The sequence below is a fragment of the Phalaenopsis equestris genome, unplaced genomic scaffold (assembly GCF_001263595.1).
Source record: "Phalaenopsis equestris unplaced genomic scaffold, ASM126359v1 Scaffold000223, whole genome shotgun sequence".
Taxonomy (NCBI): Eukaryota; Viridiplantae; Streptophyta; class Magnoliopsida; order Asparagales; family Orchidaceae; genus Phalaenopsis; species Phalaenopsis equestris.
The window spans coordinates 1,023,196-1,035,195 of NW_018164665.1; the positions used below are offsets into that span (position 1 = coordinate 1,023,196).

Here is a 12,000-nt window from a genome sequence, read left to right on the forward strand (position 1 = left end):
ATCAAGTCGGTCTTAAAAGAGAAGATGAAGGGAATCTCGCGCATCATGTTCTCTCACATGAAAGAGGAGGTGAGGGTCTGTGTACGGGAGAAGAGGCGATTGAGTCCTAGCATGCGACAAGGAGCGATTGAGTGCGGCTTTTGGTGCGAGGAAGAACTAAACCAAGCATATAAGTAAAGGTCAGGGTTTGGTTTTTTATTAGATTTTTTAATAGATTAAGTTGAATTTAAATTAAAGTGTTAATGTAGGTTTTATGTTAAACTAAATTAGAAAACATTGAAGAAGGAATTTTCTGATTTGAGATTGATGAGTGGATCACCTAGAAGGGAAGGCTATAAAGTAAACGAAGTTAAAATTTTAGATTAATTTAGATTTAATGCTCATTAAAAATATTATTATTAAATTATATTAATTTGTGACAATAATTGTATTAAAGAAAAAGAGGAGATTGATATTGGTGATAAAGTGAGGCATGTTCACGGTTAATTTTTATGTTGGGAGTTTATATATTTAATTGCATAGTATTAGTTATTATTTTATTTATTTATTGTCATTGCTAGAAGAGGAAGATATTTGAATTGGAAATTGGGAAGAATTGACGACAATAAAGAGGAGGTAAATGTTTATATTTTTATTCATTTATATTGTTTTAATTAAATGTTATTAAGTGGATATTATATTTTGATGAGTGAAATCAACAATTAAATTTGGAAGAGCATTTGATTCAAAAGGTTATTGGGGGAAGTAGATTTAAATTAACTAGTTTTATTTTAGTCGGTTCTTTTAAAGATAAAATCTTTATATATGCAGGTTTAATGGATATAGGTGATAGCCAAAGCATGTAAAATAAAGGAATAAGCTAATAAAGAGGACTTAGAAAGGTCAAGGTGAGTTATTAATGGTTTATTTGCTTAAAACTTAGTTTCTCTTGTTTTATAAATATTTTATTAATTCATACATATTAAAGGCAATCTTATACTTGAAAGAAGAAAAGTAAAGCTAAAATAACTATTTTATGATTTTAATTCTTTCAACCTTTGCATTGTATAAAATAAAAAATATTTGGATTTAATGATTTAAATGAATTAAATATTTGTAAAAAAAATTAATGATAAGTTATCAGGAGTCACCTCCTTATGATATTGAGTTAGGGTTGCTATTATACTCGTGCATGTTAAAAGTAAATAAAATTATAATGATTGTATCTTTATTGATGCAAAATGATAAAGAAAATGATAAAATTGGTACCTTTATTAGTACAAAATGGTAAATGAAATGTTAAATGTTGTACTTTTATCGATACATATTTTTGGTAGTGCTTTTAAGATGATTTTTTGAAGGAAAATGAAATGAAAAATATAATTGATTAAGATGATTTAATAAGGTTTATAAAATAAAAAATGCATAATTTTGTAGATTGATCAACATATTCCTTTGAACAATCGTGTTAGACTTTTTTATAAAAATATTAATGCATATTAAAGTGATAATTATTTATTAAGTTGTTTTAATCTTAATCTGCTATCTAATTATTTTTTCTGAAAAAACTTTACTAGACTGGTATGACTGACAGGAGAGAGCTTGCTCACAAAAGGAGATAAACTGTTGGAAATAAGTAGGAGATTGTTGAATTTTATGTTAGAAATTTAAATAAAAATATTAATGTATATAAAAGTGATAAATATTCACTAAGTTATTGTAAATTTAATCTACTATTTAATTTTTCTTTCTGAAAATTCTATTAGACTGATATAACTGACATGAGAGAGTTTGTTTACATAACGAGACAAACTGTTGGAAATAAGTAACAAACTATTGAATTCTATGTTTTGGTTATACGTGACATTGGAGTTAACAAAAATTATAGCAAATTGTAAATATTATTGTAGAAATACGGGAAAATTACTACGAAAGGGTTCTTATAACAAGAATAAACGACAACGAACTCAAACAACCTAGGGCAAGGATGAGGATGTTGGGTGGCAGTTGGATAACAAGTAGCACAACAGGAGGTTGGAATGGCGTGGCTGTAGCATTGGAAGGTAGGAATGATGGGGCAGTAGTAGCAGGTAGGTAGAGAAAAGGATGGTCACAGCGGTTTGGGAGGTTGGAGGGCTGGAGGCAGCAAGCTGAGTGGGATGAAAGGTATTACGGTAACAGGTGGAGGTGCTATATTGGTTGCGACTACAGTAGGAAGAGCGATTAAGGCTGACAGAAGGGAAAACAAGGGAAGTGAAGCTGCACAGGTAGAAGATCATCGAGTGATAAGTTGAAGAGGATGGGGAAGTCGAGGATAATCACCATTTTGGAGCGAGATAAAGCCGAGCACCACTCTTCATCGGATATAACTCTAAATGTAAAATTGGGGATGCCAAAGAATATACAAAAAAATATAGCAAAAATTAATCCTAAATAAAGAAAATATCATATTTATAATAGTTGATAATTAGGAGGGGGAAGACGAAGGAACCGATAGTCTCAAAATCCATAGTAGGAAGAAGGATGATATGCTTACTATCTTTCATGAGAGAGTAGGCATTCCCTATTATGTTTAATATTGCAGTCATATTTTCATGCTCTCCCAAGCAAAACATGGCAAATGTCCATTGAGCGCGTTGCACGACACCTGATCCTTCACATGGCTTCTAGTAAAAAATTATATTAGAAATCTCGTCATTTTGATCTATTCTCTTTCTTCAAAATCATCAGAAAACACTGTTGGGACTTCGAGTCATGAGACTCAATTTCTCCACAATCTGTGTAGATGCCACATTCTTGCTGCTCTCTCTATCGATGTTGGGACTAAATAAATTTCCGTTTAAAATGAAATAAGTGTAGAAAATTTTTTGACGAAGCCACTACAGTTCCCTTGTATCCTTAGTCTATAAGACTCGTCAAATCATGGGCATCTCGTCTTCATCTGGTGGGAAGATGATATACATCGCCCTATTTTTCAGTTTCCTTTTTATTGTTAACCTCATCTACTGCGCTCTGCTCAGTAAAAGATACGGATCGACTCGTCAGGCAACCAAAGGTGATGCACCCAAATTCATGAAATCTGTCATTTTCGGGGGGGGGGGGGGGCCTGTATTAGGTGCGCTATCTTCTTGGGCTTTTTCTCAATCGATGTGGCTTTGCCTTTATCCAATCCTGTTTTCTCAACTCCCTATGGCATGCTTCTCCTGATGTCTCCAGTTGCGGATGGTTGCCTGAATGGTAATGGTTGTTTGTTCTATTTTTGCTGTCTTTACGCCTTCAAGGCTATGATCAGGACATCTTCCAGCGACCAATAGTGCTGCAGCTGCACAAGATTGCTGATAGCAGGCTTCAACCTCCCCCCCAAATATCGAGTTGTGAAATGTTTCTCTCTCAACCAAATCACACTTCATTTGCAATTGGTGAAACTGCACCGTGAACTCTTCCACTGATATTTTTCTTTGCTGTAGTGTTGAAGTTTCAGAAATAAATCCCAACGGTAATGAGAAGGCATGCATGCTCTCTACATTTTCTTTCTCATCTTCTCCAATGTGGTAATCTTATCAACAACTTTGTCACCATCTTCTCTATTTCTTTCTCTCTGTAAGTTTTCTCGCCACTAGGAGACACTCTTCTTCAACTTGATAACTGCTAGCTCACCCTTTTTTCCTCTGAAACTTCTTTGTACTCGAAGATTCTCTCAATTGATTGCAGCCATTTGATGAAATTGTCGGGATCAATACCTCCATCAAACTCCAGTAGGTTAACTTTGATTTCAAAATTTCTATTATTTCCATATGGTGCCTCCTCTCTCAGCCTTTGCTTCAGTAGATCTAAAATTGAATACATGGAATGTAATTTTAGTTGTAGTAGCTTTAGTGACAAAGTTGTAACTTTGGTTGATCAAATTATTAAAAGATGTGAAGTTTTAAGATATCTCGGGTCTATTTTTCAAAGTGATGATGATATCGATGAGTGTGTTATTAGTAGAATTCAAGTTGGTTGGTTGACATGTAAGAACACATTGGGTCTATTTTGTGGTAGAAAAGTACCACTTAGACTAGAAGGAAAATTTTATAAGATGGTGGTGAGACCTACAATGCTCTATGACGCAGAATGCTAGCCTTAGAAAAAAGCATAAAACAAAATTTAAGTGTTGCTAAGATGAGAATGCTAGGTGCATGAAGTGCTTTACACTTGGAGATTGTCAAGACTTGTTCCGAGACTTGGAGTTAATTAAGGTGGGTACATGCGGTTGGACAGTGTGAAAAATTCTATGTTAATCTAGAATTTATTAGATGAAACTGTCACTAATCAAATTAAATTAAAGTGATACAATTAAAATTACCTCGTTACTATTTGCCCATATATTCTATAAATGTTTTCCCTTTTTTCCTCATCTTTTAATCAACTAATTAAACCAGGAAAGTTAATTAAAAATAATAATGAGTTAAACGAGCCAATGAATACTCATACTTATAAACTACAGTAATTCAAGAAAGAAAAAAATAATATACATGCAAATTATACTTTCTAATAAATTAATATAAACATTTGATACTATTAAAAGAGTTTTACTTTACCGATAACATATCAATATCATTTGGTATTTATACAACCATCACAGGAGTTAGTCTAAAATTATGTCAATTAAGACACATCAATATCAATATCATTTTTTCATATACGTGCACAAATACCTTAATGCCCCCCTATTAGTACCATCGAAGGGTGACTCCATCATAGTTATGCACATAAAAACAATCTACAAAAACATATCATTCATGCATTCATATCATTCAATTCAACATAGTATATATAACATACACGAGTTACTTGAGTGTAATTAGTTACAACATTCTTAACAATATGATTAATGAAGAAAATATTATCTTAATCAGAATAAAACACGCACAAGTTTCATCAACTGCAAAATATTTGAGAAGAAAGAAATTTTTTTATTTTAGATTAAAAGTATGAGTACTCACCTTGTTGTCAATTAAGTTGTGCTTGAATTTTCTTTGACATCAATTCTTCTAAAATTTAAAATCTAACATAAACATGCTATTTAATTAATTTTTTTAAAATAAACTATTATCTTTTAAGTATTAAATCTAATCCCTCTAAATTTTCTAATATATGTATATATATTTATATATATATATATATAGATATATATATATATATATATATATCTTATTATTATTATTATTAAAAATAATTAGTTTATTGCTTTATTAAGGCATACCTAGTGCAACTCTAAAATCTTGCGCGACACCCTTTTTGCTTCCTCACGGGCGACTTTGAGAATCTGCTTCCTCACGTCGCCGCCCTTCCTCTTTAACTTCTTCGTTGGTTTGTTTGTTAGGATCGAGTGAGTCGGAACATCCGCACTCACCGCCTCCTCTGTACGACAGTGGCGTCCCCTCTTCCCCTGCTCGACACCGACATCAAGACCTCTCGCCTCTCTGCTCGACAACTGTTCCTCCTGCTTGAGACCGTGACACTTCTTCTCTCATCTCTGCAGGTAGGTAAAACTCACCATGTGACATGTTTTATAAAGCGAATACGCCTCCATGGCTTCTATCCACTCACTTCCCTTGGTTTGGTGCCTCGACTGCTTGCTTCCTCTCTTTTAGCTGTTCGTTTCCTCTCTCTCTTTTGAATGCCCGATTTCTCACTTCCTCTCCCACCTTTTTGGTTCTTTGGTTCTTTCTTTCTGGTAACGAGACGTTACAATCTTTTCCACTTACAAAAAATTTCTTCCTCGAAATTTTTAAACATGCCTCAAGTCATTTCTCATTAAACTGATCTACATTTGTTATCCAAGAAAAAGTAAAGTTCATTCATTAATATGATAAGTAATCACTATAAAGGTAAAGACTCGATACAAGACAACTCAACTATGTTTCATAACACAGTTATTGAAGCACAAAAATGTGCTAGAAAATGTCTGACACCATCAGCAGTAGTAAGCTCTTCGGGCTCATTATGAGTAAGAGAATGTACTTGACGTCGAACAGATTGTCCTGGTTTACCTTAGGTCGGAGATGAAGCTATAGATTCTATCTTTTTTGCCCGCGTGCAGACTTCTCTGCAGGAGCTCCACTGGATTACTGATCTTCAATGCTTTTCTGGTCAAGAGATGGACAATATCTTGCTATGTGACCCGACCGACGTCACCAATTGCAAGTTTTAGAGCCCATTAAACATTCGTCTTTTTGTTGTCTTTCGCTTTTGGCATAAGTTGCTCCAGTACTTTGCTCTTCTACATGCTCTTCTTTATGCTCTTCTATAATTATTAATCTATCTTTTGCTTTCTGAGTCGTACCCCCACTAACTCCACCAGAATTATTCTTGGACTTCTCATCGGATCCTTCTGAGTGATCTACATGCTCTTCTACAATCTTCTTCTTGTGCATGTTCTTATATTTCTGAGTGAGCTGATAGTCTATCTCTACTCCTCTAACTCGTTTCACTAATACCGAGGATTCATCGAATCCTAAAGGTACTAACGGCTGTTTGATAGAATCTTTAACCTCGAAAGAAATCTATAACATTGTTCTTCTTCAGTAGCGATCACTGTGGCGCATACCTCGATAGTTTTGTGAATTTTACTTCATACCGCATAATTGTTTTCTCTTCTCGCCTCAACTTGATGAACTCGTTCTGCCTCTGTGGTCGAGCGGATATGGGTACAAACCCTTCTTTGAATAGCTCCACGGATTTTCCCAACTAACCATCATGTTGGGTATGTCCTCTAACTTGTCTTGACATTGCTCATGCCACCATCTTTTGGCTTCTCCATCGAGCACACGTCGCCAATGGTACTCTTCTTTCATCCAGACAAACCATGCTATCTAGTATCTTTTCTATCTTCATTAGCCAGTTCTTCACTTCAATCGGGTCTTCAGTTCCCTTGAATAAAGGTGGACAAATCTTGAAATATCTTCAAGTACTTATCTCAAACGACAATATCACTTCCATTAGACTGCAATCTGGACTTCCGAATCAGTTGAGTCATTGCCGCCATCATTTGGGTGAGGACATTCGCGTTCACATTTACAGTAAATTGTATTTATTTTCTATCAGATTCTCTTCTTCTATAATTTTGAGTGTATGCATAAATTGATATAATTATTAATCTAAGTTAAATTTAATTATTAAATTTTTTTTATAGTTATCATATTGGCTCTTTCATCAATATTTCATTAATTAATCTTAAATCTTGTGCTCTGATACCACTTTTGCCATGACCCATCTCGGGGCTTTTGGAATTAACCAAGGTGGGCACATACAGTCGGACGGTGTGAATTAAAATTTCTATATTAATCTTCAATTTAATAGATGCAAGCGCTACTAATCAAGTTAAATTAAAACAGTACAATTAAAATTATTTCGTTACTGGTTGTTCACGATTTCTATAAACATTTTTCTTTCTTTCGCTCATCCTTTAATCAGATAATTAAACTTGGAAAGTTAGTTTAAAATAATAACGAGCTAAACGAGCTAGTGAATCCTCATACTCATAAACTACAATAATACAAGGAAGAATAAATAGTCTGCATGCCATTTACATATTTTAATAAATATTTGATGCTATTAAAAGAATTTTACTATACTGATAGCATATCAATATCTTTCATATTTATACAACTCATAAGATTTGACCGTTTAAAAATTGTGCCAATTAAACCACATCAATATCAATATCTATTTCTCTATACGTGTATGAGTATCTTAGTGTTCCCCACCAATACCATCAAGACATGACTCCATCATAATCAGTCATGCACATACAAACACTCCACATAAAAATATCATTCATGTATTCATATCATTCAATTCAACATACTATATAAAACATTTACCAAAACATGAGAGTAAGAAGCTACAACATTCTTAACGATATGACCAATAAATTAAAGAGTATCTCAATTAGAATAAAAGACACAACTTTCATCAACCGCAAAATATTTGAGAAGAAACAAATGTTTTACTATAGATTAAAGTACGAGTATTCACCTCATTGTCAATTAATTTGTGCTTGAATTTTTTTTATTGTCGATTCTTCTAAAATTGAAAACCTACATAAACATGATATTTATTTATTTTTAAATAACTGTTAACTTTTAATTAGTAAATCTAATCCCTATATATATATATATATATATATCTATTATTATTTTTTTTATTACAATTAATTATGTAACTATTAACTTTATTAAAACATACCTCTTTCTACTCTAAAATCATGCGCGCGATCCTTCTGCCTTCCTCATGCGCGGTTTCGGAATTTGCTTCCTCACATCATCGCCTTGCTCCTTAACTCCTTCGTTGGTTCTTTCATCAGGATCGAGTGCATAGGAACTTCTGCACTCGCTGCCTCCTTTGCACGACACCGATGCCACCTCTTCTGCCGCTCGACACTGATGTCGAGACCTCTCGCTTCTCCTCTGCTCGATGATGCTTCCTCTTGCTCGAGAATGTGACACCATTTCTCTCGTCTCTGCAGGTAGGTAAAACTCATTCCGTCGCGTGATATATAAAGTGAATATACTTACTTGGCTTTCGTCTCCTCTCTTATCTTTGTTTGATGTCTCGACTGCTGACTTCCTCTTCTTCAGCTGTTCGTTTCCTCTCCCTCTTTTGAATACCCGACTTCTCACTTCTTTTCCAACCTTTTTGTCTTTTCGGTTCCTCCTTCCCGATAACGAAACGTTAAAAAGACTGTGAAATGATTATATCCGTGATATGGTTGGTGCAACTCAAGCAGCAGATAAGATTAGAGAAAGGTGCCTTAGGTGGTTTGATCACTTTAAATGAAAATATGACACTCAATAGGATACAATAGAGAAAACAAATTCATGTAGCCTACCCCACTTAGCGGGATAAAGGCTTTTTGTTGTTGTCTAGCCGTTTGTTTCCACTTTAGTTAATTCTAAGTTCCTGGGCCTGGTAATGATTGTTTGTAAGGTTGTCATGTTGGGGATAATTGAGTGTTGATTTCTAGGGATTCTACATATTGTTTTAGTAGTCTTTTAAACTAAAAAAATGTTTTATCATTCATATTCTCTTAATTTTTTGTTTGAGTTTTTGTTTGGGGTCATATTTTTCATCAATAAAGGTTGCCACACTATCTTTTCTTCTCTTTTATAACCTTTTTCTAACATCACCCGTGTTCATAGCTTCATCCAATGTTTTGTGAATTTAAATTCTCTCTAATTGTCACAATAATAGACTTCTCTTTTGTTTTTACATACTAACACCGAATTGGTTCCTCTCCTTCATTCATTTGGCATCTTTGTAGACTTTTTTTTTTAATTTTTTGAAAATATATTTTTAACACTTGGTCTAATATCTATATATTTAACACTATTTCACTAATATCTCCTATGACTTCTCGTTGCTAAAGGCATCTCATTCAAACTTTACCTTTCAAATCTAATTTGATTTATACTTTTTTGGGGATAAATTTACAACATATTTCATTATTCTAATCATTCTCTTATTCTTCATAATTTTTCTCGTTAAAACTCTCATGTATTAATTTTTGAATTAGTATTTACATATGTTCCTCGAGTTACATTTTTAAGTAAGGTCTTGTTTCTTACAACACAATTAATTTGAACAAACTCTCATTCTTCTATCTTTTTTTTGTATCCGAGTTGTTTACTTCCTTAGGATTTAGCTCTCCATATAAATAAAAAAATGCAGTAGTATCACCTTATTTACGCTTATTTAAAGTGTATTATGAAATTCATATAATTTTTATTAGTGGACAAAAAGCAAATTTCCTTTGTTAGATTGACTGTCCTTGGTAGAATTGTCAGCTATTACAGGACAGCCATTGTGTTATTGAAACGCTGAGCATATAGTGGAGCAAAATTGAAGTATAGCTTACTTAATGTAACCTTTAATTAAACTATTTGATTAGGCTTAGTAAATGAGATTGTTAACATCCAAATGATTTTAGGAATTAGAGGTTGATATTTTCAATCATGCTGGTCATTTTCCCTTGAGAGCAGATTCGGTAGATCAACATCATATTAAATGTACTATAAGATAATCGTAGGCTTAAACTAAGTTAAAATTTTTTTCTTGGCTTGACTAAACTAGGATAATTGCCAAAAGATCTTCAACAGGCCAAAATAATGGTAACATTAAGCGTAACCTTGACAATTGTGACAAAGCTCTTGATGATGAAGGTGCTGATAAGTGAATCACATCTACCCTGACAACAACAGAAGAGTGGGCAGGATATTACGGCCACAAAAGCATTGCAGCAGTACCTGCTATTACAGCTTTTTTGCTTGTTCTGTATTTTGATGAAGTTTTTTTGTTTTAAGCTGTTTACTATGAAGCTCAGAGAAGACTGATATAACATTTGCTAAATGAGAAAGCATTATGCTCTGGTATCATGCTGGCGTATTGTTATGTTGCTATAGTTGGGACTTGTGCCTTTATTTGAACTTATTAATGGATCATATTCTAAGCAACACTTTAGGAAGTTGCTTCTTTTTTATTTTAAGGAGAAATCAATGATTTTTTCTGTAATATGAATTTAATGATTTTTCTTAAAATCTGATTTGCCTTTGAAATATTTGGCTTGCCATAATCAGGCATTTAATTCATAGCACAACCTGAGCTTTTGGACTTATGCCTTTATTTGAACTTGTTAATGGATCATATGCTAAGCAACACTTTAGGAAATTGCTTCTTTTTTTTAAGGAGAAATCAATCATATTTTCTGTAATATGAATTTAATGATTTTTTAAAAAATCTGATTTGCCATTGAAATATTTGGCCTGCCATAATCAGGCATTTCATTCATAGGACAACCAGAGCTTTTGGACTTCATAAAGAGATCTTGCGTTAAATTGATGAAGGTTCTGGCTGCACTTCAGAGCAGACATCCATACTCATTTGGTGATAACAATGTTCTTCCTGCTATTTTGGATTTCTGCTTGAATAAGATAATCAATCCCGGACAAACAGTACCATCTTTTGATGAGTTTCTGATTCATTGCATGGTTTTAATCAAGTCTATCTTAGAGTGTAAAGAGTACAAGCCTAGCCTTACTGGTCGAGTAATTAATGGAAGTGGAGACTCTTTAGAACAAAGGAAAAAAAGCATCTCTACTGCTGTTGTTGACATGATTGCAGCAGTTTTGCCTAACGAACGTGTTGTTCTGCTGTGCAACATTTTGATAAGAAGGTAGGAATAAGATCAGCTTCTGTGGTCTTTATTTTTTGAGGTATTTTACTATGTTAAAAAATAATCTTGTTCCAGGCCTATGCTTCTTTTATTTTACAGCTTATATGTGAATCTTGACTATTATTTATTTTTTTCGCTATGTTTTTTTTTGGGATATTTACGTATATAGTACCCAATCCTTATGGATTTACCCTACCTCACACCAAACTTTCATATTTACAAGCATTATATGAAAAATAACACTCTTTATCATCTTTAATAGTCAAATTCATCTTTTCTTTCATAGGTAAAGTGCTATGTGGGTAAAAATGAAACTTTATGTGTGAAATATTTAAATCCATAAGAATTGTGTGCTGCGTATGTAATTTTCCCTTTTTTTTTTTTTGGGCTCATTCATGTTTGATGCATGATAAAATTTGTCATATAATCTCATTTCACCTTTCTAATTTTATCCGAGATTAATAATTTTCTATTGTGATAATCAAACACGGTAAATTTGAATTTTGAGAGGAGAAAAGAGAATAAGAAATGAAACTTTTTTTAATTTGAAGCATGCTTATTACTTTTTAGCGTGGTTACTTTTAAATTCATGGCAACTGTTATGATAAAACACTGTGATCAGATATCAATAAGTTTGCTCTATTGTGTAGTTCTTCCCAATGTCAGGTCTGTACCAAGGTATCCTACACAGATCGCCAAGTTCCTGCAACCAAATGAGGAATTTTGCGAGATACCAGTCAATGACTCCATAGCCAAATGCCGAATATCAGAGCTCCTAACACTAACTTTAATATATATATATATGT

At 33.3% G+C, this 12,000-nt stretch overlaps 1 protein-coding gene across 4 annotated transcripts in view; it reads left to right on the top strand.

Moving 5' to 3' along the window:
- Positions 1–12,000, top strand: part of LOC110023201 (importin-11) — a 102,602-nt gene that overhangs the window by 26,040 nt on the left and 64,562 nt on the right. For all 4 annotated transcript variants that reach the window (XM_020722495.1, XM_020722496.1, XM_020722493.1 and 1 more), the window contains exon 8: positions 10,798–11,194. In XM_020722495.1, coding sequence (XP_020578154.1) covers positions 10,798–11,194 — 397 coding nt within the window. The remainder of the gene's footprint in view (positions 1–10,797; positions 11,195–12,000) is intronic.